The sequence below is a fragment of the Chelonus insularis genome, unplaced genomic scaffold (assembly GCF_013357705.1).
Source record: "Chelonus insularis isolate UGA/USDA-ARS -01 unplaced genomic scaffold, ASM1335770v1 contig_151_pilon, whole genome shotgun sequence".
In the NCBI taxonomy this organism is placed as follows: Eukaryota; Metazoa; Arthropoda; class Insecta; order Hymenoptera; family Braconidae; genus Chelonus; species Chelonus insularis.
Genome location: NW_023276393.1, coordinates 211,004 through 237,050, shown reverse-complemented (window position 1 = coordinate 237,050; position 26,047 = coordinate 211,004). Strand labels below are relative to the sequence as shown.

Here is a 26,047-nt window from a genome sequence, read left to right as displayed (position 1 = left end):
AAAATCAATTAAATTTATGTCTACACATAATAGTAACTCAACATAATTTCTATCTTGTCCTTTGTATTTTGAATTAATTTTATGTCAAGACATAATTTTAATTCTTTTTTATTATGTCATGACAAAATAAAATTAATGAAAAAAATTTTCTATTTTATTTAAAAAAAATCATTGATTTAAAATTTTATATAATCAAATTGTATCTATTAAATACCACTTTGGCGTGCCATAATGAGACTAGTCTCAAATCTCTACGACTAATAAGTTCTCGAGATATTTAATCGTTTATGTCAGAAGTACCACTATTTTTTTAACAATTGATCGTAGCTCATCAACAAATGAACTTTTTGAAGTTTTTCTCTTTTAATCAGAAGCTATATTCATGCCAAGTATGTAAATCAACTTTGCATTAATTCATTGTTATTACTTTTTAAAATTAAAAAAAAAAAAAAACATGCATTATGGAAAACTCAATCAAATTTGCATCTATCTAGATTAGATGTGATATTTTGTGGCAAAAAAATAATTTTAATCTGCTCTGATCTAATGTTTCATTTATATACTAGAATTAAGTGTAATATTTTGTGTTATGTCAATTCCTTACTCTAAAGTTTAAAGTTTAATGTTCTTATTATAGTTGGTTTTTAAATTTTTTAAAGTTTGTGTCGGTGAAATAAGAGAAGGATAAGTAAGATCTCTACTCTTAACAAGCAGTTGAGAGGGAGGATGTCGTAGTATATGATTAGAGTCCCCTAAATTAGAGATTGCAAGATAGAGTCCGGCAAGACTAAAGTCCCTTAAGTTCTTATCGGATTTTAGGCAAGACTCAAGCAATATGGCGATGTCCTTGTCAGATTCTATCTTAAGGGACTAGGTGTAATCAACGAACCGAGCTGTTTATAGGTTTTTTTGACACTTGAAGAAACATAACCTGAAAAAGTGTATATTGTTTTGAAATATTATTTATATTGACTTTGATTGATTTTTTCAATCTAAAATATCGAAAATGGGAGGCTGTTGTGTACCAGGTTGTTCAAATTCTAGTAAAAAAAAATTCATTATGAAAGTTATTCCTCGAGATCCTGAACGTCGTAGAAAATGGATAGAAAATATTGGACGAAAGAATTGGGTTCCTAGTGATCGAACATACATTTGTGAGGTATGACTTTCATTCATCAAAAAAAGTTAAAATTTTATTTTAAAATGAAATAAAAATGAAAATTTTGATCAATTTTTTTAGTAAACAAAAAAATTCAAAAGTAAAACTATTATCGTCAATATAAAATATTCAAAATTACATATTTACAAAAAAAAAAAAAAAAATAAATATTGTTTGACAGGTCCACTTTGAACCTGATATGTGGGAAAAGCCTCGAGAAGATGGCAAAAGGGTATTGAAACTACGAGCAGTTCCTACAATTTTTCCAAATCGAAGAATTATCTTAAACAGTAAAACGGTAAAAATGATTATAGAAAATATGGTGTTAACATATTGTATGTTTTATTAAATAACTGTATTTTTAGACTGGTTCAATGAATACAGGATTGACTGATTCAAGCATTTATGGTGCCAGCTCTAATGAGAATATTTCGGGGGATCTAGAATTTGCATTAGAAGAAGAACTATTAAATGGGGAAATATTGAATAATGAACAGGTAATTATTGTTGATTTTTATTTGTTTGATACACGCTGTATTTTATTGTAATTAATACATTTCAGAATCTTGATACAAACTTGGAGTCTAATAAAGGATCAGATCAAAATCTAATACTTATAGAAATTAAAAATTCTTCTTATTCAAATGCGGAGAACGTTAATTTAATCGATAACACATCATTATTGAATAATCAACGGAACTTAATAACGCTCAATGATCAAGAAAAATTAGAACGCGCCAATAAATTATTAATGAATCAACAAAAGTTAATTAAACGTTACAGAAATATGATTAGACAACTTAAACATAAAAACGAGACATTAATGCACAATCACTACAGAAAAATTTTAGAAAATTTATTTAATAACGATCAGATCGAATATTTGAGAATAAAATTAAGTTATGGAAAGAGAGTTAGATCTTGGTCAAATGAAACTATACGAGATGCTCTTAAATTAAAAGATATCTGTGGGACAAGGGGATATGAAGAGTTACTGAGACGACAATTTCCTTTTCCTTCACTTCGAAGTCTGAGAGAACGAAGAGAAAAAGCATTGAAAGATAAATCTTTAGAAAACTCATAAGAAATTTAATAATTAAAGTTTCTTTAGTTTCTTTTTATATTACCAAATAAAACATTGTAAAAAATATTATGCACCTTTTATACTATTGTAAAATTTTTTGTTTCTATAGAATACGCGTGAGTATTTTTTATATTATATTTCAATTAAAAATATTAATTTATCCTAGGAAAATATGTTATTTAAAAACATATTTGAAATAAATATATTAATTTATTATAAAAACTTATCCTTTGAAATCGTTTTTCATGAATTAATATTATATTGCATCAAAATCAGTTTATTTGTTATTTGATTTCGTTAATCATAATATTTAAATAATAAAAATTTTTTTAAAGTATTTCATTTTTATTAATTTTTTTTTTGAAAAATTTTTGTTAACAAAATTTTATGAATTTATTTAAATATAAATATATAGTCAGATTTTATGATAATTTACATACTTTTTATTTTATGATAAACTAATTAAATTTAAAAATAAATAAGATTCTATTACAGCAATACAAATTGAAATAGGACTTTTTAAAAAACACTATTTCTACAGAATTACTCTTAATTAAAGAGTATTAGTAAATAATAATTATTAATCAACGAAACAAGTATATATATATATATTTTCATTTTTAAATTTATATTATAAATGAGTTTATTTTAAGTAATTAAATAATTCATATACATCTATAAATTTACAAGATACAAAAGAGAAATTATGGCGCAGAGATCACAAGCTTGTATTTAAACATGACTTATCAAAGAGCAATTGTTAAGGTTAAGAGCTAGAGGGAAAATAGTTGAATTTTGATGAGTCTTGGCTCATGTGAGTCTTGATCATAATGAGAAAGCAGATTTTGCAGTCAAAAGCGCCATTTATACAGGTAGAGATTCTCAGGTATTGTTACCTCTTGGTGATTTTAAGGCAGTTTGGAGGGCAAAGATAAAAGAAGAAGCTTTTAGCTGAGCTAAGCAAAGAACTTATGTTGAAAATAAGGGTAAAATGTATTTTGATGATTACGCTGATAGCACTTTTAAATGCTGGTTCAGTAAGTTTAAGCTCAATAGAAGATCAATAGTATCGGTCAATCGGCTAAGATCTGGTCACACCTCGCTTAATTCTAGTTTATATCGTTTTAGAATCGTTAAGTCTTCTAATTGTGAATGCGGTGAGGAGGAAAATGATGAATATATTTTTTGGTAGTGTTCCTTATATGAGGACCAAAGAAAATTTTTGGTTAAGAACTTAATAAAAATGAAGGTTTTTCCTCCTTATAGCATCAAACCAATTTTTCAAACTATGTCAATTGGTATTGTTTCAGAGTTATGTCGATTTATTGTGAGTATTACCTCGTTTTATTTAAGTTTAAATTTGATTTTCGCGCCATAATTATATCAAGGTGTATACGTATGTACCTGATAGATCATATGCACTCTAGAGCTAGTAATTGTATAGACTTGTTATTTTTGTAATCTGTAAATTAAAGATCTCATTGTTCTGTAAGATGATCTTAGGGGTAATTAGTATAAGAGACTTCAGTATTGTTTAGAGTCTAAGGTAAATAGTGTTAAAAGAAAATTTAATAGTCTATTCTGAATTTGTATTTTTGTAAAACCAAGTTAGTACTGTAGAGGGCCGAGTAGACGCAGTCCGAGCCCATATTTTTCTCTAATAAAAAAAAAAATTTAAACATGGCTGACTAATTTCCAATTCTATCTTTACGGAGTTACGAAGTTAGGTTACTATTGCTGTGTATCTGTGTATATGTATAAATAATTTTAAAATATTAAGAAACATTCAATATAAAAAAGCGAACCATGGCTACTGGAAAAACTGCTCAGGCATCATATCAACCAGTAAATAAACGAAAATAAATTATTTATTAAGTTTTTTTATTTATTATAAATAAATTTACAACCATAAGTTTCAATTAAATAAATTTCATATTAATATCATAGAATTTAATTTTATATCTATTAACTAATGATGTAAATTATTTTAACATTATTCAAATCTATATGATTCTATTTTTAGGATTCAGATGTACATATTTCATATGAAGATCAACAAAAAATTAACAAATTTGCAAAACAAAATGCACAAATGGATGATTTAAAAGAAGAACTTAAAATAAAACAGGTTTACTTATATTGATCTTTCATTCAAATTAATAAACATTGTATATTGATAGTAACAAACCAATTTTACATTACATTCTACTATAGAACACTTTAAAAAATTTAGAAGATGCCTGTAATGAAATAACTCTAATGGATGATGATGAAAAAATATCATATCGTATAGGAGATTTATTTATTACTCAAGATATTGAAAAAACTCAGGTATTTAACTATTATTTTCACAAATATGATTTAAATTATTATTATATTTATTATACTAATGGCGATTAATTCATTCGTTGCATAAAATTAATAATGTATTATTGTATTATTAAAGAAATGCTTAGAGCAAGCAAAACAGCAAAAACTATGTGAAATAGAAATATTGGAGAACAAATGTGCAGAGTTGAAAAACTTAATGACTGATTTAAAAGCACAATTATATGGCAAATTTGGCAGTCATATTAATTTAGAAACTGAAGAAGATTGAATAAATAAATTTAAATATAAATAATTATTTAAATTTGTAATATTATTTGTTAATTATAAAAAAAATATCAATTCAGAATAATTGTGTATGGTATTGATTAATCATATTCTATGAAATCAGTTTTCAGAGTATATCTTCTCATATTTTATATTTAAATTTCAATCACGATTTTACAAAAAAATTTCCAAACTGTACACTTAAAATAAAAAAAATTTTATTAATAAACTACTGTTTATAAATTAAATTGTTTTAGTTATTTATTTATTTGATTAAATTAATAAAATAAATATAAAAATATTTTCTAATATATATAATGAACTATTTTTAATTATCCTATAAATGTATTTTTATATGCAACCGAAATTCCCGTAGCAAAAGGTTTTAAATCACGTGATAGATGTAGGTAATCATCTCAGTAATTCGACAAAATCTTCCCCTCACTTCATCTGTTCGAGAAGGTAATTTTAGTTTTCCCCATCTTAGTTCCTTTTAGTTTTCTATAACTCTTCGCAGTGATGAGTTATACTTTGTAAAGTTAAGCTGTACTCTTTCAGTTAATTATTTTTTATTGATACGTTAAATAATAATTGAAACAAAAATACTAATTTATTAATATAATGGATATCGCTAAAGAATTAGTAATGCAAATGAAAACAAAAAACAAATCACATGTAGGATATGGATTGCAAGCTGAATGTGAAGCATTGGTGGGTCATATCATGAAAAACATGATGAAATCTTCAATGCCATCATTTAAAATTGAAGAAAAAAATGAAAAAGATTCTATCAAATATCGAGAAGAAGGTATAAACTATTCATTTTGATATATTTAATTTCAGTAATAGACAAATCTTATTTTGAAAATAATTTGTAATGACTTTTTAAATTAGGTAATCAACAATTTGTTAGTGGAGACGATTTAGAAGCTATTGAAAGTTTCACCAAGTCTTTAGCATATGCTGATTCAAATGAATTAATGGCGTATGCTCATGCTAATCGTTCTGCTGCTTTATATCGAAAACAGTTATATCGAGAGTGTTTATTAGACATTGATGCAGCATTAAGATTAGGATATCCAGAACATAAGCGGAAAAAGTTAGAGGAAAGACGAATGAAAACCCTACAAAAAATTGATGAATCTTGGTTTGCAAAAATTGAAAGAGAAAAAAAAATATCTACAGATTATTGCTGTAAAAACAAAAAGAATAATTTAACAGATGAACATATTAAAAACATTATTGATAAAATGGAGAATGAAAATTTAGAAAAGCCTAAACCAAAATATTTATCAAATCCAAAAGTAATGGAGTTACCTTATGGTCCTAGTAAAGAAGCACCGGCTAATAGTGATGGTATACAAATTTCTTTTTCACAAAAATATGGACGACATTTAGTTGCTACAAAAAAATTTAAACCAGGTGACATTGTAACCATCGAAAAACCTTACTGTTGGGTTATTTACCGTGACAAGTATGTGTTTTTGATTTATACAAAATATTTCAAGTACTATAATTGAAATTATCATATTCACTTACTATTTCTGACAAAAAATTTCTATAATAAAACAAACTCATATCATTTTATAAATAACAATAAAATAAATAAAAAATTTACATATTATTTGTGTGAGTTTGTTTTATTAGGAGCTTCTATGCAACATATTTGATTTCAATTTACTTAAAAAAATAATATAGATATAAAATTCTGCATGTCTGAGTTGAAAATTTTATTAATAGCTTTTTGATAAAAAAACAAGTTTACTTATTTTTTACTGTTTTTGCTTAAATAGATTTTATACTCACTGTCATCATTGTTTGGAAAGATCGTATTGTTTAATTCCATGCCCAAATTGTCCGATTGCTCAATATTGCTCTGAAAAATGTTGTAAACTTAATTGGGATTTAGCGCATAATATAGAATGTTCAGTTTTTAGTATTTTAGTTAATCTTTTAAATATTGATCAAGATAAGTTCCGAATGATTACAAAAATCATGCGTCTCTTGATAACTGTCACATCAAATGGAAAAAAAATTAATGAATTACGAGAAGATATGAAAATTGCTGAAATAAATCCTGGTATTCTGCATTCTATTTATTGGGATTAAAATTTAGGAAATAAAATTTTTAAATACTACTTTTATGTTCTGTAGATAATAGAACTGCAGGTTTCACCGTTAATGGTACATTTGAAAGTATGAATGCACGATGTGCTTTAAGTCTTGCTATGAATATGACTACTCGTCCACTCATTGGTATCAGTGCTTTTGCTTGCATTTCTGCACTCACAGCAATCATTTTGGCAACTCAAACAAATCTATTTGGAAAAAAATATTCATTTGATGAATTACATGATATTGATTCATTAGCAGACATTAGATTCTGTGGAAGTTTAATGTTGAGAGCTTGTGTAATAACATCATCGAATTGTTTTTCGGTAATTATAGCTTTTTATGAACATTCGTTATCATTATTACGCATTTCATATTTCATTTTTTGGGGCAAGAGAATTTAATTTCCTACAGATTATTATATCTGGATAGACACTTGTGATATTTTCATATTAAGTGAAATTTTTTACTAAATTCGAATTTTAAAAAAGATGTAATACATCAAAATGATGCAAACTTTTTACTCAATAGAGTATTTGTCAATGACAAGACCAGATGTGTTTAAATTTTACTGGCCAAGTTCTACTTATTATTAAGTACAAAATATTTGCTACTGATAAATTGAATACTTCCCAGTAAACACTGAATATAACAGCAATATAACACAAAGGTAACAATATGTAACAAGTTATATAACGAAAAGTTACATACATATATGTTATATAACTGTAATATATTGTCAAAGTAACAAGTTTATATTGCAGATGTCACACCCATGTGACGTTGTAGCTATATAACGTAGTTATCTAATGGCAATATAATTAGTGTTACATGCATGTTGTATTCATGTTAGATAACACTGTTATACTAGTAGTATATATTTTTTGTTATTTAATGTTATGTTTCTATGATATAACACTGTAATCTCTGTGTTACATTACATTTGTTATGCAACTGTTATTTGAATGTTACATAACATATTTTTACTAATATTAGGTAACATTCGTTGCATACGCGCAATGTTCTTGTAATGTAACATCGCCACATCGATGTTACATACGTTCTTTGTATTGACGGCATATTCTACAGATGTAACATTACAAAATTCTGGTTATAGTTGCTTTTCTTTTCAATGTATAGATAAATTGAGATTGATAGCAGATCAGGGTAATTGTTTCTAAGCCATAAGGATACTTTACAGTTTAAGAACTATTTGTGTACCTAAATTGTCAGAGAATTTCTCGTTCACTCCATTATTGGCTATGTGTATTTAATACTCAGAAAATAAGGATTTTCTTATCAATTTGTTTAACCTAAGACATTTACAAAATGTTTTGTAATCTCAAAAATGAATAAATCTCAATTAAAAATAAAAAGAAGACATTATATATAATAATTATTACATAATAACTAAAATGAACTATAATTCACACAATTATTCTCATTTTTCTATATATTTATACATGTAACTAAAATATATGTCTATATGGGCCTATTTTCAATTTGAAAATTAAGTATCAGAATAGCCTACCTAATAGTAGGTAAAAACGTAGGTTTTTTTTTTAGTTTAAACAATATCAATCTTGATAAAAATGTTATGTAACCATAATATTACTGTAATATAACAAAGTTATAAAACAATATTATATAATTAAGGCGGAAATAGTAACATCTATGTTACTTCTATGGTACATAACTGTAATAAAATATACATATAACTACAATATAATAGTGTTTACTGGGATTGTTCTATTATTTAGAAGGGAATTTCTCTTTAGTGTGTATCACTTATATCGAATAGCAGTTTGTATGAAAATAAATTAGATTCGATAAATTTAAATATACGAAAGTCAATTTTCATTTAAATAAAAAACTTTTATTTACATTACGTTCAAGAAATAAGTTGAATAAAAATTATTATTTTCATATGAATTAATATAAATATTCGTCTTATAACATGATTTCATGTGCAAATTTGTAATTGTCTTCTTTGTGCTTAAAAAAAAAAAGAATTTTTTGAAGTTTTGTCATAAGAGCAAGTGAAAAAGACATTTTTTTTTATATAATATTTAATACAAATAAATAATAAAATATTCTAATCTTAACTTGAGTCAAAATAAATGATGTAGATTTGTATAAAAAAATATTATTAGGTTTTACTAAAAGAATATGAATTATTTATGGAAACTGAATTTTAGTTTTTAAAAAAATTTTTTTTTTTTTCGTTTAATAACTTTTATCTATAAAAACTTATAACGTAATGTCGAAAAAATTTTTTTTTCATGTAAATATTACTTATAATTATTTTTACAGATTCAACCCGAACCAGGTATTAAATCTGGTTCCGGACTCTTCGTAACTCACAGTTTGTACAATCATTCTTGTGCACCAAATACTTTTAGATATTTTGAAGGTCTTATTATGATAACTCGTTCAATGGAACCAATTAATGTTGGTGACCAAGTTTTTACAGGATATGGCGCTGATTATTCTTATATGCCAAGAAATAAAAGAAAAGAGAAACTCATGGAAGAATATTTTTTCGATTGCCAATGTCCAGCATGTGTTAATGATTGGCCGACTTATGAAGAAATACTGAAAAATCATGTTGGATCGATAAAGAAAAATAAAAAATTAGTTGATCAATTAAAACCATATAAACAACAACTAATGGAGAATAAATTTGACATTGAAGCAGTAAAACAAGTTCTTCAAATACTTCATGATAATGTTGAAAAACCTTGTGAAGAAATATTACATGCCGTACATTATCTACGAAGTTATTATTTGGGTAAAATACATCAAGGATAGTTCAAACATCAGCTTTGCTTTACCCTTTAGCAGTAAATTATTGCTTAAATAATTTTTCATTGCTTCTTTTTTGTAAATAATGCTTTTTTCTTACTTTATTAAAATTTTTTTAAATGTAATGTATAAAATTTAAGAGTTAAAAATTTATTGAGAATTTTTATTATAACATAATTCATTTACATTTCATTGTTTATATATTTCGAGAAATAATGAATTTTAAAATGATCATTGAATAGTTGATTTTAATTAAATGAAAAATCAAACATTTTATAATATAAAAAATTAAATAGTTGCAAGCTCATTATTATTAACTCAGTTTATTTTTATTATATATATTTTATGTTTCCTTTGCATAAAGCTATATAATGCACACCAATGCTTGAGAATGATATTTTTATGATCATAATTATATGAAAAGTTTTTCAATTCCAGATTATGAGGATACAAATTTGGAGTTTTATCTATGAAGAAATTTACATATAATTGTGCTGTTATTTCAACTGTACGTTCTGTTATAATAAAAATTATAATCATCAAGAGAATGATTAAATGTTAAATTAATTTTGTTAAATTTAAATTTTGTTAGTAATTAATATTATATTAAGAAATGAATGTTAACGTTTAAAGTAAATACACTGTAAAATAAAAAATATTTATTCACTACTGCAATAATTATAACCAGTATAGATAAATTGAGACCATCACAGAAAATAAATTTTACATGTTAACGGTTTGTCCTTCTACTTGGTTTTCCTAATTTAGTTATAGTTACTATTTATGAAGTTTATTCAAAAAAATTGAATAATCTATGAATAATTACAATAATTAATTAGCTGATTATTAATGTGATAAAATAATAATTTTTTTAGCTTCGTAGAATAATCAAACACTTAACTCTAATGTAACTACATTTTAAAAACGATTAATATTCGGAAATGCTGCAAATAAGGGCTGTTGTGTGGACGTTGACTGTGAATCTCCAATATTTTTTAATAAATTTCCTTGCAAAAGACTATCAAGAGCTTTCTGTACTGTTGGATCGTTTAGCAAAGGTGATGGTGATACTCCTGTAGTACTTGTTGATGTTACTGATGTTGTAGTGGTTGAAGATACTCCTATAAAATATTATATGAAATTATAAATATCTAAAAATAAACTAGTATTTTGAAAAAAGTAATGTAAAATAATAATGCAAATGAATGGATACTTTAATGTCTAGATTTCAGATTATCTTTACAGTAATGTATGTTGTTAAATTCATTACAATTTTTTTTTTCCAAGTTTCCATACCATTAAATAAAAAAAATCTTATATAATACGGTTAGGCAATTTTTGATAATATACTTTTTATTTAGAAAAAGGAGTATTTAATTGATAATTCGGAAGAAAATTGTAGTTTGAAAAAACATAAAAATTTCTAGAAGTCGAGTGGATTATTTTCTTATTTATTTATAAATAAGTCATTTATTGGCTACACTTTCAATATGAATATTTAGACTATAAATTTAAGTTTCTTTTATTACAGTTATATAGTTTTATTATACCAAATCATAAAAAGACAACTAATGATTTTTACCTAATAAAATATATGTATATTATAATATCTATGCTATTAAATTAGATTTACATTTAAAAATGTAAAGCAGTGTTTAAATAATTTATTCTATTATTTCTATAATATTTGAGATATATTAATCATTTTAAAAATAAAAATACTTTTAATGAAATAATTGTGGCTATGATAAAAACTCACCTGCTTCCCAAGTGCTAGGAGGTGCTGGAACCGGAGCAGGAGCAGGCACGGGACTGGGGGCTGGTAAATTTGTGTTTGATGTTTTATTACTATTCAAAATATTTAAAATCCTTGATTGTAACTCTGCTTGTTTTGGATCGTTAACGGTAGCAAGTGCAGTTGATGTAGGTAAATCTTTTGTATCCCCAAGTTCGCTTTGTACTTGTTCTTCACGTTTTACTTCCAAATATTTGATCAAACGATCATATTGTAACACAGTTAACTGGTGATTATCAGCTAACATATTTAATAAAACTTGAATTGCATCAGGATGACGATCACTTGCAAATGGTGTATTAAATGGTACTGATCGACCACCTGATTTATAATTACTAAAATCTCGGCTAATTAGACTTAACGCATCTTCTACCGGCATGTTTCTATGTTCTAAAAAGAAAAATAATATTAGCAAACAATAAATGAAAATAATTAAAGAAGAAGAAACATTAATAATTTCAATATAAATTCGATTGCATTACCTTGTGGTAGTCCATGTAAAATATTCAAGGTGATTGAATAATGTTCCATATTTATTGGCGTTATAACAACAGCATATAAACATCCACGATTAGCTATATTTCCTAGAACACGACTCAAAGGTACTTCTTCATTAGGAAACAAAAGGTCTACAGTAAGACACATTTTTTTTAATCGTGCCTCAATTGCTTCTGCATATTCTGTTAAATTTTTATTGACAACGATTATTTCACAATCGTTTTTATCTGAAACAGGTATTGGAGGATAATCTGAAGGACCTCTTGGGTAATTACCAGTATTTATGGGATCTTTAAATCTGTCATCAAAACGATTTCCATTGAAAGAATCTCTATTGTAATTATAATTTCCTGAAGGTATGACATCTTTGAATCTATCATCAAAACGGTTTTCATTGAAGGAATCTCTATTAAAATTGTTATTTCGGATCATAATATTATGATCCCAGTCTCGACCTTTTTCGTCATTTCCACCTCGCATACCTCGGTTTAAAGGACTTCTATCTCGAAAATTATTTCCATTATTAAGTACATTATCTCCTCCTCCTCCACCACCACTGCCACCACCACCAGCTCCCCGATTTTTGTTCCTATTTTTCCCGCCTCGGTTTCCCCGTTGACGAGGTGCGTTTCCTTGGTTATTACGATTTTGGTTGTTGTTATTATTATTATTATTATTATTATTATTATTATTATTGTTATGTTGCCGATTTTGGTTTCCGGAATTAGCTGAAGAGTTTTCATTGTTACCTTCATTATTTTGATTATTATTTTTACTATTGTTATCATCGTCATTACTATTATCATTGTTGTTATTCATACTATTATTCGAATTGCTATTTGAATTATTTTCTCGATCAACATTGCTGTTCATTTGATCATTACCATATCCTGAATTGAATTTTTCTTTTTCATTGTCTTTACTTGAATTATGATTACTAGAATTAAATGAATTATCATTATTTGAAAATGATTGAAAGTCATTTTCATGCTGATTCGTCATACTATCATTTTTGGAGTTTTTATCATAACAATCATTATCAGATTTTGGATGATCATCAAATGAAGTATCAGAAAAGTTTTTCTTATTAAAGTTTTGATTATTACTTGTGTTACCGAATGTATTATTCTTTGAATTGAACATATTATTTTTAGATGAAAATTGATTCCCTCCTTGTATTTTTGATTTATCATCGTTATTTTGATTCCCTGAATTTGAATTGGCATTGTGGGAATCTTTTTTCGCTGGTCTTACATCTATTCTACGACCTTTAAACATTTGACCGTTTTCATTTTGAATAGCTGTTTGAGCAGCTTTTTCATTCTCAAATTGAACGAAACCGAAACCTCGATTGATTAATGATCCAATTACAGTTCCATATTTTGAAAAGTGTTGTTCTAATTCTAACTTATTTGTGTCATCAGTTTGAAGATGACCAACGAATATACGACAGCTGGCTGTTGCTGGATCTTTTAAAAGTCGAGCACTCATATTTCAAATAAATTCACTTTACAATTTAACTATAACCTATATTAAATCGAATATCATATGTGAGTATCAAATAAGTATCTTGTACAATGGTTACAAGATTAAATTATAAATAAAGTCTACAAATCGATAAATATTTATCAATAGTTTGTTCACTAACAGTAAAATCAGTAAAAACTTTCTATAATTGTTTAGACTCAGATATTTAGTTTATTAATTCAATAAATGTTTATTTGAGATTCACAAATCTAAGTGTATAGTTAATGTAAGTCAAAAACAAAGAATTTTCAGTTTTATATATATATATACATACATGTACATATGTTGAGTTTGGTTTTGATAGTTTAAGAGTTGTCGAAGGTTGAAAATTTTAGTTCTGCAAGATGGTTTATATAATACTAAATCCATCTATTATTCAAATAAAACGAAATTTTTGTTTGGCTGTACTCTGCTCCAAATTCTCATAATAATACTAACTTTATTTTGTCAAAACTTCATTACCGACAGTTGTAAGAATCACATCCTTTCGAAAAACTATTTTTCGGGACAATGAATATTCTCATAGGAATATAAGGTTCAAAATAAAGTAAGTTATTCTCGTGATTTAAAATGATTGGGATTCTGTAAAATTCGGTAATCTACATTATTCGTGACAATAGACGTTAAGGATTTTGAATTTTCTAGTCTATAACGTAATCAAGGTTCAATTATTTTTTGTGGTTCTACTCCATCCGGGACTATAGAGTTCTGGCTCTTTGCGTACGTCCCGGTAAAACCAATAATATCATTATGCGTAGTCATTTTTTTAGGAACTTTATAATTGTCTAGTGATATTACTAGTGAATTTCACATAAACCAGTCTACCAAATAAAGTTAAATATTAAAAAAGCATAAATAATCTTGAAATACTCTAAAATATATTTAACTTTATTTCATAATTTTTCTTATAAAATATTTTGGTGTTTTAATTCTTTGTTTAATTATTAGTTTATTGATTAAAAAATGGAAAAATCTAGTATAAATAGTAGGGATTTTTTTTGTATAATATGTATGTATACGTATAGAGGGTATAGTATTTTCTAGAGTTACTAGAAATTACATTTTCAATCATGGATGATTGTGGAAAAAAAAACGTCTTTGGAAACCACGAGAGTTAAGGTAGATCATCCCTGTTATGTGAGTAAATAATTTGATAGTGATCGTTGACGAGGAAGTGTCTTTTTAAAATTGACATTCAAACTAAAAAAGTTATTAATTTTTCTCGAATAATTACGGAAAAAACGTTAATAAAATAGATATGTGACATTTTACTTTTTATTAGTTTATTTGACATATGAAATAATTTTTGAAAAAAACTTAAGTAAAAGTCAGCCATACTCAAACAACTGCCGAGTGCAACAGCGATCAAAAACAGGATAGTAATAAAAAATGAGATAATAAAATATAAAATAAAATCTTAAATTATTGATGCACAAAAAAAAATTGATAAAAATTACATTGTCATACTGTGAGTTAATATAAACATAATTGTGAAAGTGTTGTGATATTAGTATTGCTGAAATTGACACTTTTATTTGTGTAAGACCGTTGCCAAAGTTCGCTCCGGTATGAGCACCAAGGCGTCTGTAAATAGACGAGTCTTAGCTATTCAAGCAAAGAAAAAACGTTATAAGCCTAGTAAACGAAAGGGCAAAAATAATTCTCAAGCAGAAGGTGATAATAATGTTGCTGGGGCTGCTTGTTCTAAATCGTCATCTACACGACAGTCTCAAAGACCTGAAAATTTCCAACAGGATGGAGCCGTACAAAAATCCTATACTGCTGATAACAGAAATAGGTATGTTAATTTAACTTTTTTTTTAATAATCTTTTTTTTCCATTTATGATTAATTATATTTATCGTAATATAATTCAAACATAATCATATTAATAACTTGAATCATTCTAATAAATGTATATGTATTTACGTGTGTGTTATATCTATATATGTAGGTTAGAACCAAGCCACAGTTCGAGTAATGAAACAATCGAGGATGATGATGATGTCTACAGTAGTGAAGAAGAAGAACAAGAAGACAGCAGTGATTATTGTGAAGGTGGTTATCATCCTGTAAAGATAGGAGATCTTTTTTTAAACAGGTACCATGTTACTCGTAAACTTGGCTGGGGCCATTTTTCAACAGTTTGGCTTTGTTGGGATTTACAGGTATCTTTTACAAAGTATATTGTTTTTCATAATATTTTAATTTACTTTTAGTTATAATATTCATTGCAATCAACAATACTTTAATTTTTTAAGTGATAAAATAAGAAATATGAAAATTTATAATAATCACACATCTTTAGTAAGAATTTATTTATTTGATCAACATAAAAGCACAAAAATATTTTTTTTAATCAATATAAATTCATATTAATTAGTCCTAAAACTATTTTCAATCTTTATATGCCTTGAAAAGCATCTAAATATGGATAACTACAATGTCATTGTTATCCTTTTATGAAATTTTTTTCCATGCTCGGTGAATAAATAAATTTATTTTCTTTATAGGATAGACGATTTGTTGCACTAAAAGTCGTCAAATCTGCATCACACTTTACGGAAACTGCTTTAGATGAAATAAAGTTACTTAAAGATGTACGTGATACAGATCCCAGTGATCCAAAACGCAACAAAACAGTACAACTATTAACTGATTTTAAAATAAGTGGAATAAACGGCTTGCACGTATGTATGGTATTTGAAGTCCTAGGCCATAATTTACTTAAATTAATAATCAAGTCAAATTATCGAGGGATTCCACGAAATAATGTTAAACGCATCATTAGACAAGTTCTCGAAGGTTTAGATTATTTACACAATAAATGTAAGTAACATAAAATTAATTATTAATATAATATTCAAATAACGGTAACAACAATTATTTTCAAATTTCTGGCTTCACTATTTTAATTTAGTATTTCTTTAACAATAACTGATTCTAAACACTATATATTTTATTGCTATTATTTAATTGAAGGGAAATATAGATTATTTTTAACGTTTAGTTTAGTCAATATTGATAAAAGTCAATAAAAATATAATATATATACACATATCAAAAAATTTTGCCTTTTCGAAAACATGTTGCATTATAAATAATTATATAATTTTTATATTTAATGTTAAAATTAAAAAGTATATACATAAGAGTTACTTTAAAATAATTGAAATTAAAGAAAACTACTACAGTTTATAGTATTTTTGTGATGAAATTGAAATTGTTTATTGTATCAAATAAGAATATTTAAATATTAATAATACACTTTGTATTATTGCAGGTAAAATTATTCATACAGACATCAAACCTGAAAATGTACTCATATGTGTTGATGAAAATTATATTAGAAAACTTGCCTTTGTTGCTACAGAACTCCATTCATTGGGTGTTAAACTTCCAGTTTCATTAGTTTCTACTGCTCCAAAAAAATTTCAAGAACCTAATTTAAATTCTAAAATGTCTAAAAATAAAAAGAAACGTCTGAAGAAAAAAGCAAAACGACAAAATGAATTGTTAAAAAAGCAAATGGAACAAATTGAAGAGCTTGAAGAAAAAGCCAAATCTATGAACAATATTCAAGAAAATGGAGAATTAAATGATATAACAAACAATCCTGAACAAGATGCTAAAGCAGATAGTATTGAAGAAAATACAGGAAGTAAAAGTTCACCTGATATTTCTGATCCAGTTGCTTCATCTCCTGTAAATGGTATTTATTCTAGTTCTATTGGTACAAATAATCAAACTTTCGAAAGATCGTCAAATTTGTTTGTTGAATCACAAATACTTATGGAAGGCGGTGATGATGGACCAAAAAATTGCGAGAGTGATCCTGGAATTATGTCAAAAATAAACGATCCTGAAGATACAGATGAATGTAGTGAAAGACGTAATCTTAATCCTCCTGAAAATAAACATCCAAAACGTGCATCCGTAGCACCATTAGATCCTGCATTAGTTGACTGTGAAGTTGAAGTAAAGATTGCTGATTTGGGTAATGCTTGTTGGGTACATAAAAAATTCACAGAAGATATTCAAACTCGTCAATACAGATCACTCGAAGTACTGCTTGGCGCAGGTTATAGTACTTCAGCAGACATTTGGTCTACTGCATGTATGGCATTTGAATTAGCTACGGGTGATTATTTATTTGAACCTCACAGCGGTACCGACTATACAAGGTAATATAAAAACAATATAATAGAAAATAATAACAAAATATCTTGAATATTTTTGACAATATTTTTTATTTTTATTTTCAGAGATGAAGATCACTTAGCGCACATAATTGAACTTCTTGGTGAGATTCCTCGACGTATTGCTCTTTCCGGTAAATATTCAAAAGGATTTTTTAACAAAAAAGGAGAACTCAAGCATATAACTGGTTTAAAACCTTGGGGACTATATGAAGTATTAACTGAAAAATATGATTGGTCACCAAATGAAGCGCGAGAATTCGCTGACTTTTTGACACCGATGCTTGATTTTGATCCGAATACGCGTGCTACTGCAGCTGAATGTCTTAAGCATCCCTGGTTACAAATTAAGTAAAACAATTCGAATTTCAAGGTATATTATCATAAAAAATTTAGAAATTTTTATCACTCGACGTGGTCGAATATTAATATAATGTAGAATGTAGAAAGAAAAAATTATCGAGTTGTGACATTGTATTGTTTTTTTTTTTTTACCCTTTGTAAGAATAATAATTTCATTTTACAAAATTTATAAAATGTTTTTAGAAATATGTACTGAAAGATACGTTAATAGTATACTATTTGTGTCTCATTTAGTCATAAATCCGGTGATATATTGTTCAAGCCTGAAAAATAGTGACTACAATTGTATATTTTGAAAATAAGATGCTATACAGTTTTTTATTACATTTTGACATTCCTATTTTTTATAGTATTTGGTATTTTTAATTCTCGCTAAATTTATTCATTTTTTAAATCTATTTATTTATTATTATTATTATTATTATTATTATTATTATTATTATTATTATTATTATTATTATTTTTATTATCATTTTCATAGTTTTCCCTGTTATGTCTTGTGTCTTTATTATTTTTATTATCATCATTACTATTATTATTACTATTGTTATTATTTAACAATTAACACTATTATATAAGTATTGATAGATAAATTTGAAAAATATGATGTTAATAATAAATATTGCTAATATTGACCAATTCATGTTCTTGTGCTTTAGAATAATGATGGTCTATATTATACACAATACTTAACAATAAACTTTATATAAAATAAAAATATTTCAAAAAGTAACAACACTATCAAATGAATTATTATGTTTTATGCATTATTGATATCTAAATTCTGTAGTCAATTTAGTAAATTATACATTATTAATTATTTATTATTTATGAATTGTTGATAAAAATATTAATATTATACATAAACAAAAATCCAAATTAAAGTGTATTATTCGTGAATAGTAAGTACATAGATATTCATTTTTATTTGTTTGCATAAAGTGCTACAGACAATACAATTATAAATATCAACAAATATAAGTTAGATAATTAAATATTGAAAAAAAAAAAAAGAATAATAACAAAATAATAATAATAGTAATAGTAAAAATAGTAACAATAACAATAATGATACCAATAATTTATATATTATTTATTACAGAAACTGTGCAATTAGTTGGGTTCTTGATTTTCGTTTGAATATAAAAATTACTGAGTACCGATAAGTGTTCAGAAGCTTGTCAAGCAACTAAAACAAAATTTTTATAAATTCTGTGTTTCTTATTACATCATGAATAATTCATATAGATATATTTGGATTAAATGTTGCAGTTACTTATTAACTAAAGCAGGCACGGATTTTTATTGTAAAAGAAAACGAATTAAATTGAAGAGAAATATTGGTCAATTAATCATAACGAGTTTATGGATTTTTCGAAGCAATAACGTTCTGATAAAATATTGTAATAGCATATCTGAAATTAGCATACACAGGGATATTGAGTATAAATAGATGCTATTACTTATTTCTCCATAATACCTCAGTAGAAACAAAAAGATCAATGCGACGACCCAATGTGTTGTTATATTTTTCATTTTTAACATTTGATAATTGTTTTTTATTATACATACATTTTTGCCACTCCTTGAAATTCAAAAAGTTTAAACTTTTGGTTTAAATTCTTAACATTTTTTAAAGATATTAAATGAACGTCCCAATTAATGACTCTGAATTGATTAAATTACAAAAACTAGATTTAATTACACAAAATGTAGATTTATAAAATTATTTAATGATAATTAATTTTACTAAAAAACTTATTTAGAATGAAAAAAATCTATTGTTAATACAAATTATATTAAATCACTTCTGATATTTTATACGTAAATATTCTTAACTGGCTGTTTTATATAAATTCTGTGATGAAAAAGATATTATTTTTTTTAATATTGATTTATTAAAGTTTTTAGTTTATTTTTATATCTTTTTATTTCATTACTTTATTAATACATAAAATATTCGATAAATAAACTTTAATAATATGTATATTTAAGGATAAAATTTATAATAATAATAAATTAAAATAAAGGTCAACAGTTGTATCAGGAAAAAATCGTGAGTACTGAATGTAATATCTATGATATGATATAAAACAACTGTAATACATAAAATTTTTGTTAACAAAAAAAAAGTTAATTGGGATATTCGCGTTGATCTATAATTTATGTCTCATTTTTTCAATAATTTGAATGTTAATAAACTAATCATGTCTTTCCATACTATTTACAGAATTGAAACATAAAAAATCACAATAAATGTATTTCTCTCTGATCTAGTTTTTAAAAATAAAATTAATTCTACAAATGAAGTATAATGTAGCTCTGTAGCTAAAATGCTTCTAAACTGATTGTTGATAAAATTTAGTTAGTGTATAAATGAAGTATACTATTTAAAATGAATTTTATAGCTAGAAAATATAAATAAGATAATTACATGAAAATTATTTATTGTTTACTTCCTGCTTTAGTGCTAAGTAATAATCAACTTTGGTACATGTTATAACATATAAATATAATTAAATTTCATCATAAAATAGATAAAAATTATTCAATTCTGTTATAGCCATCTTTAAAAACAAAACTATTTAAGAGAAATTAAAATAACCGTGTATATACATATGAAAATCTTGAAGAATTTCAACAAATACATGTTATGTTATTTATATGAAAATACTTGTACTACAAAATATTACTTCAGTTATAAACCAACAACTTACTTAAAAACAAATAATCTTTAATTTTGTATGAAACATACAGAATAACTTTTTTTTGATAAAAAATGGATCACATATGAGCAATTACTTAAGATAATTTTTCGATAAATATGTGTTGAAGCTATAAAATTATATTATTAATATTGATCTATGATTTGACTGGTTCTTTTTATCCACATGTTGTTGATAGTTTTCATTTGTATTGTCTAACGTAGAATTAGTACCATTCATGTGTGTATTAGAAATGACTGTGGCTTCTGACTCATTATCGGATTCAACTGGACTAATTCTAATAGCTTGATACCATTGATTAGTCAAATCAGTCATCTGTGATTTACAATCTTTTAATTCTTGTTGAGTAAAACGTCTTGTGAAAAATGGAATGAAAAATTTTAAATCCCAACGAGCGAATCCTCGTATTCGTGATTGCATAAAAGATACTTCCATTTCTTCTTCAGTTAATTCTGATAAGTGCTCTGAATCAATCGTTTGTCCCTAAAATTATAATTATTATTATTAATTATTTTTTTATTTAAAATAATCATAAAATTGAAACATATTGTTTACAATAAACTACTTACCCATTCTCTAGTTTTACTCAAAGAAATTTCTTTATCACGTTTCTTTCTTCTACTATTAGAGTTTTGCTTTTTCTCAGCGCGTAAAAATTTAAGTAATGGCATTGTAGATCCTCCAAAAAATAATGTTGTAAATAAAACAATTATCAATGTAGTAGTGATAATAACATGACGAGTTTCTTCACTAAAGTTAAGATGCAATGATAGAGCATAAGATATGGCACCTCGTAATCCACTAAACCACATAATAAACATCATTTTTCGTGTTATTTTATGTTCACGAAAACGATTAACAAGTGATGCTAATGGGAATATATTAGCTGCTCGTCCAATTAAACAAAGAATTAATGACCATATAATTAAAGCTGGTTCCACACGATGCCGGAAGCTAAATAATGCAAGACCCAGGTAAGCAAAAACACACGTTTCAGCAATAAACGCTAGGGTCCTCATAGTTTGTTGCATTGTAATTTGTGTAACTGTTGATAAATTGAAGTGAGTATAATGAGACATAACTATTCCATTAAATAAAATAGCCATTATTCCAGATAGTTGGATCCCTTCAGCTAAGACATATGGAGCATAAGTAAATACTAACATTATTCCAAACTCCAATGAAGGATTTTTCCGTAAGTCTACATGTTTTAATAATAAAGCACTTATAAGTGCAAATACTACACCAATTCCAGCAGAAGCAAAGAACATTAAGCAGAATCGATTTAATCCAAGAATAATAGCTTCTCCAGTTGTTGCACCATTATTTGATTCTAAAACTGATGTTGTTAAAACAATTGCTATTGCATCATTTAAAATTGATTCTCCAAACACTAACATGTTGAGTACAGGATCAACATCTAGAGCATGAAAAATAGCAACAGTTGCCACAGGATCAACTGCAGAAATTAGAGAACCAAATGCAAAACTCTCAACGAAACTTAATTTATATGCAACTTGTGCAAGACCCAGTAAGTATATTCCAACTCCAATGACAAAGGCTGATATGGCTGTACCAAATATGGAAAATACTAAAATACTTCCGATATTTTGAAAAAAATTACCTTTATGTAAATTATATCCTGATTCAAATATTATCGGTGGTAATAAAAAGAGAAAAAATGCAGTTGGTGAAAAAGCTTCCTCTTTTTTCCAATTAGCTATATTTTGATGTGACATTAAATTAATAAACATTCCAATAGCTGCTCCAAGAAATACTATTACTACTGATTCAGGTAAATACTGAAAATTTGTCTGTAACATTAAATGTATGAGCAAAATACCAAGTGCTAATACACATAGTACAAAAAATATAGACATAGAACTATTGTGTTCTTCCTCTGCTGACTCTTTATCAGGTAAAATTGGCTCAATAGGAACAGCGGTTGTTGTTTTGATATTTATTGTTTTGTTTGATTTATTTGAAGATTCACTGGATAATGAACTGTCAGTTATAGCATCTTTCTGATCTTTTTCTGTATTTACCGACACTTTCGGTGACTTTTGCGTTGTTGTAATATGAGTTTCATTTGTTTCTAGCTTTATTATTGTAGTCTGTGTCGAATTATTACTCAAATCATATGTAGTCATTCGATTATCTTCAAGTAATTCTTTTAACTTTACATTCGACAGAGTATTGTTGCTATTTTCGCCAGTTTTTAATGATTCATTTATGGGCAAATGTTTTATTTTATCAATATTAACATGCTCATTTAATGATGTAACATTTTCCTTAGATGTTGATTGTAAACTCAGATTTAAATGGCATAATAAAAGCCATATAAATAATAATTTATCCAAATTAGCAAACATTGTAAAATAATTACAATATTACATTAAAATGAATTTATCTTCCGTTGTTGGCATATAAATATATCGAAGTATAATGTATTTATAAATAAGATGATAATGTAATTATAAATAAGTACACTAAACATTCAAGTTATTAATTTTTTAAATTGTATTAGTTTCTTACTTAATATGACGTTTTTAAAGTACCATAATATGTGACAAAAAATCATTTTTATGACAGTTTATATTTTTTATCACTCATTGACTTTGTGGACTTTCACTAAAATCACGTGATATTACAGTGACCATAACCTAAGAAGGAAAAGTATAAAAATGTGTTGGTTTTTCTTCACTCTAATGTAAATCGATTATTAAATTTATTGGCGGTAATTTTGAATTTTTTGAATCTAATTCAAATTAAAACACGTCTATATCTCGATTTTCTTTCCTTCTTTTCAAATTAATAATAAACATTATTATTTTTTATCTTTTCAAAATTAAATAAAATGCATAATATAAGTAGATAGTAAGATTTATAAATGGATGTATACAACATATGAATATCAAATTTATTAAAAATCAAGTAATTTTTTTTAAATAATAATTATTATTTTACCATTCATTTTAATATTTTTAATAAAAAAAAACTTTTATCATATTTGAATAATTTAAAATAGATAAAAATTGTATACGTTTTTCGTTAAATTATTATGTAATTTTTTATATAAATTAAAGACAAACTCTTCATAATGGGATGAAAAATCATATTCAGCCCTAGGGAAGACAATTAGACTAGCTTAAACCACGTGTAAAATCACAACTCGAGCCGAAAGCGAGGGTAGTAAACACATGGTTTAAGCTTCTCTACTTTTCCTCCCTAGGTGTGAAATGACTATTAAAAGTAGGGAATCGCCGCACTTTTTAGTAATTGTATAATTATCATGCAACTAAATGTCATCAATACGAATGCACCGAGGTATTCCTAAATTACATTTTTTAGAATCGAGTGGACCCGTCAAAATATTTTTAATAAATCATATTTATTAAATAATTCAATTTTTATTATCAAAAATGAGTCGATTGCGGCGATTCCCTCACTACGCGACCAAACAAGACAGGAAAATTTTATGAGCACTATTGCCAAATGTTGAATCCGGTAAGAGGCGCTCCAATCATGTATGATAGTTTGAATAAACTAATTTAAAATAAGCGCCAAAATGTTGCTTATAATGTGACACCGTCACATTAATTTTAACATTGTGGCACGACCAAACTAGGGTTAGAAAGAATAACTTCAATTTTAACAGGAGGGAGTATATCCACTTTAGACAGTGCATTGAAAAGAGTAATTCTGTGTCTTGCATGTGTAGAGAGCGGGCGTTTTCCATTTAAAAAAAACCTCTCTGTGTTTGACACTGTGTCGACTAATTTTATAAATGGAACATTTACTTTTATTGTGTTTCGATAGAGGGCAGCTTATAAAAGTTACTAGGAGAAAAAAAATTTTTAAAAAAAATGAGAATTTTGAGATCATACATACAGTACCGGACATAAATGCTGTTTAATTTTTTGGAGGTTATACATGTGATTTCCCTATACCCTTTTATAGAAAGTCACACAGCATTTATGACCGGTACTGTACATTGACATTTACATAGCATTGCATTGTGTAAATAATAAAAGATACTACCTTAATTTCATAACGAAAAACTTTTATATCTGATAATTTTCTCAATTTACCTGTATTATCCATTATTTTTTTTAAAAGTCAATCATTAATTTGCTGGTCGTTGTGAAAAAGTAGTGTTGCCAATGAAAGTATTGAAGTTACCAAGCTTTAGTTGGCATTAGGTTTTTGCTATAGTATGGTCGACACTGTGTTGCACTGTGTCGACTTTTTTTTCTAAATGGAAAACGCTCAGCAGGTCCATAATACATGTTCCAAGTTTTCAATAAAGTGACCACATTCACAGAGGGGATATTTTCGATGAAGGCTCCAATTTAAATTCTAATGTAAGCTGCCAGCGCGGTAAAAAGTATAAATTTGAAATCTTGAAAGATTTAGATTTAGATTGGTGAACCAAGGAATGTTTTGGTCTTGATAATACTCTTGAAAATATGTAGCACCTTTCCTTCGACTAAGAGCTTTAAGAGAACGTTTAATACATGTATTGCTATGTCTGTCTTGCACCAGCGGTGCTCTGTCGCTTGAATAGACTGATTTTAGGGCTCTTTTTCTTTGAGCTCTCTTTGCGGCCGAACTATCAAAGATATAGGTATATGTGATGCATACTTTTTTTTGTAGAATTTTCAGATCTAAAAGTACGTCTCATAATTTCTCCTCTGAAAAGCAAAATCTTAATAGAAAATATCGTGATGGAAAAATATTTCTACTATATGCCTTATAATTTTATATAAAGAATTACTGACTGAGATCCTTTGGGCTGCTGGGGATATTCATTGTTAAGATATAGATTTCATAATTACCTTGACAATAAATATTGCTGGCAGCCTGGGGGGCCTTTTTTTTAGCGACAAGAAATAAAATAAAAAACCCCCCACCGCTAGCTGCGTGGGTTGAAGAATTAATTTTTGTTTTACAAATCTTCAACCCGCACAACTAGCGACGGGGGCTTTTTCTATTTGTTTCGTTTCTTTGTAATTGCAATTTTATCATGCCAAAAATGAGTTTTAAATTTCAATTTTTATGTAAAATTATTTTTCAATTAATCGATGACAAATGAGAAAATATTTAAACAGGGCCATTAACCTTTTTTTGTACAAATACATTGATAATAGCCTTTTTTAACAACTTATTAACAATAAAAAATAGT

General features: G+C 26.3%; 6 protein-coding genes across 7 annotated transcripts in view; 3 read left to right on the top strand and 3 right to left on the bottom strand.

Annotated features, from left to right (window-relative positions):
• Positions 1-26,047, bottom strand: part of LOC118064016 (uncharacterized) — a 122,891-nt gene that overhangs the window by 18,536 nt on the left and 78,308 nt on the right. The window lies entirely within an intron of this gene.
• Positions 589-10,304, top strand: LOC118064032 (SET and MYND domain-containing protein 4-like). Its single transcript, XM_035078381.1, has 11 exons — positions 589-1,159; positions 1,341-1,457; positions 1,525-1,656; positions 1,722-2,240; positions 4,267-4,371; positions 5,454-5,646; positions 5,733-6,312; positions 6,632-6,918; positions 6,993-7,276; positions 9,264-9,741; positions 10,194-10,304. The coding sequence occupies exons 1-11, from the start codon at positions 1,007-1,009 to the stop codon at positions 10,226-10,228; spliced, it is 2,883 nt and encodes a 960-aa protein (XP_034934272.1). The 5' UTR covers positions 589-1,006; the 3' UTR covers positions 10,229-10,304.
• Positions 3,835-5,057, top strand: Pfdn4 (prefoldin subunit 4). Its single transcript, XM_035078375.1, has 4 exons — positions 3,835-4,088; positions 4,267-4,371; positions 4,458-4,574; positions 4,690-5,057. The coding sequence occupies exons 1-4, from the start codon at positions 4,050-4,052 to the stop codon at positions 4,840-4,842; spliced, it is 414 nt and encodes a 137-aa protein (XP_034934266.1). The 5' UTR covers positions 3,835-4,049; the 3' UTR covers positions 4,843-5,057.
• LOC118064008 (nuclear receptor coactivator 5-like) lies at positions 10,393-13,785 on the bottom strand. Its single transcript, XM_035078341.1, has 3 exons — positions 12,033-13,785; positions 11,515-11,940; positions 10,393-10,876 (listed from the first exon to the last, which is right to left on the bottom strand). Exons 1-3 carry the CDS (start codon positions 13,537-13,539, stop codon positions 10,674-10,676), a joined length of 2,136 nt encoding a protein of 711 aa, XP_034934232.1. The 5' UTR covers positions 13,540-13,785; the 3' UTR covers positions 10,393-10,673.
• On the top strand, positions 14,622-19,986 carry LOC118064009 (SR splicing factor protein kinase). Of its 2 annotated transcripts, XM_035078343.1 has the most exons (6): positions 14,622-15,373; positions 15,529-15,742; positions 16,088-16,403; positions 16,858-17,758; positions 17,840-18,146; positions 19,239-19,986. In XM_035078343.1, exons 1-5 carry the CDS (start codon positions 15,144-15,146, stop codon positions 18,126-18,128), a joined length of 1,950 nt encoding a protein of 649 aa, XP_034934234.1. In that variant the 5' UTR covers positions 14,622-15,143; the 3' UTR covers positions 18,129-18,146; positions 19,239-19,986. The 2 variants fall into 2 exon arrangements, with proteins under 2 accessions (XP_034934234.1, XP_034934233.1); XM_035078342.1 differs by lacking the exon at positions 19,239-19,986 and having other exon boundaries at positions 17,840-18,462.
• Positions 20,572-23,537, bottom strand: Nhe1 (Na[+]/H[+] hydrogen exchanger 1). Its single transcript, XM_035078340.1, has 2 exons — positions 21,432-23,537; positions 20,572-21,345 (listed from the first exon to the last, which is right to left on the bottom strand). The coding sequence occupies exons 1-2, from the start codon at positions 23,232-23,234 to the stop codon at positions 20,980-20,982; spliced, it is 2,169 nt and encodes a 722-aa protein (XP_034934231.1). The 5' UTR covers positions 23,235-23,537; the 3' UTR covers positions 20,572-20,979.

Excerpts from the sequence above, each read along its gene's own strand:
- LOC118064032 (XM_035078381.1), top strand. The coding sequence starts at position 1,007 with ATGGGAGGCTGTTGTGTACCAGGTTGTTCAAATTCTAGTAAAAAAAAA. Across the intron at positions 4,372-5,453 it reads AAGAACTTAAAATAAAACAG|AATATAATGGATATCGCTAA; the intron begins GTTTACTTATAT and ends TACTAATTTATT. Across the intron at positions 5,647-5,732 it reads TATCAAATATCGAGAAGAAG|GTAATCAACAATTTGTTAGT; the intron begins GTATAAACTATT and ends TTTTTAAATTAG.
- Pfdn4 (XM_035078375.1), top strand. The coding sequence starts at position 4,050 with ATGGCTACTGGAAAAACTGCTCAGGCATCATATCAACCA. Across the intron at positions 4,372-4,457 it reads AAGAACTTAAAATAAAACAG|AACACTTTAAAAAATTTAGA; the intron begins GTTTACTTATAT and ends ATTCTACTATAG. Across the intron at positions 4,575-4,689 it reads AAGATATTGAAAAAACTCAG|AAATGCTTAGAGCAAGCAAA; the intron begins GTATTTAACTAT and ends GTATTATTAAAG.
- LOC118064008 (XM_035078341.1), bottom strand. The coding sequence starts at position 13,539 with ATGAGTGCTCGACTTTTAAAAGATCCAGCAACAGCCAGCTGTCGTATA. Across the intron at positions 11,941-12,032 it reads TTTACATGGACTACCACAAG|AACATAGAAACATGCCGGTA; the intron begins GTAATGCAATCG and ends TTTTCTTTTTAG. Across the intron at positions 10,877-11,514 it reads TCCTAGCACTTGGGAAGCAG|GAGTATCTTCAACCACTACA; the intron begins GTGAGTTTTTAT and ends AATATTTTATAG.
- LOC118064009 (XM_035078343.1), top strand. The coding sequence starts at position 15,144 with ATGAGCACCAAGGCGTCTGTAAATAGACGAGTCTTAGCTATTCAAGCA. Across the intron at positions 15,374-15,528 it reads ACTGCTGATAACAGAAATAG|GTTAGAACCAAGCCACAGTT; the intron begins GTATGTTAATTT and ends CTATATATGTAG. Across the intron at positions 16,404-16,857 it reads AGATTATTTACACAATAAAT|GTAAAATTATTCATACAGAC; the intron begins GTAAGTAACATA and ends GTATTATTGCAG.
- Nhe1 (XM_035078340.1), bottom strand. The coding sequence starts at position 23,234 with ATGTTTGCTAATTTGGATAAATTATTATTTATATGGCTTTTATTATGC. Across the intron at positions 21,346-21,431 it reads TGAGTAAAACTAGAGAATGG|GGACAAACGATTGATTCAGA; the intron begins GTAAGTAGTTTA and ends TTATAATTTTAG.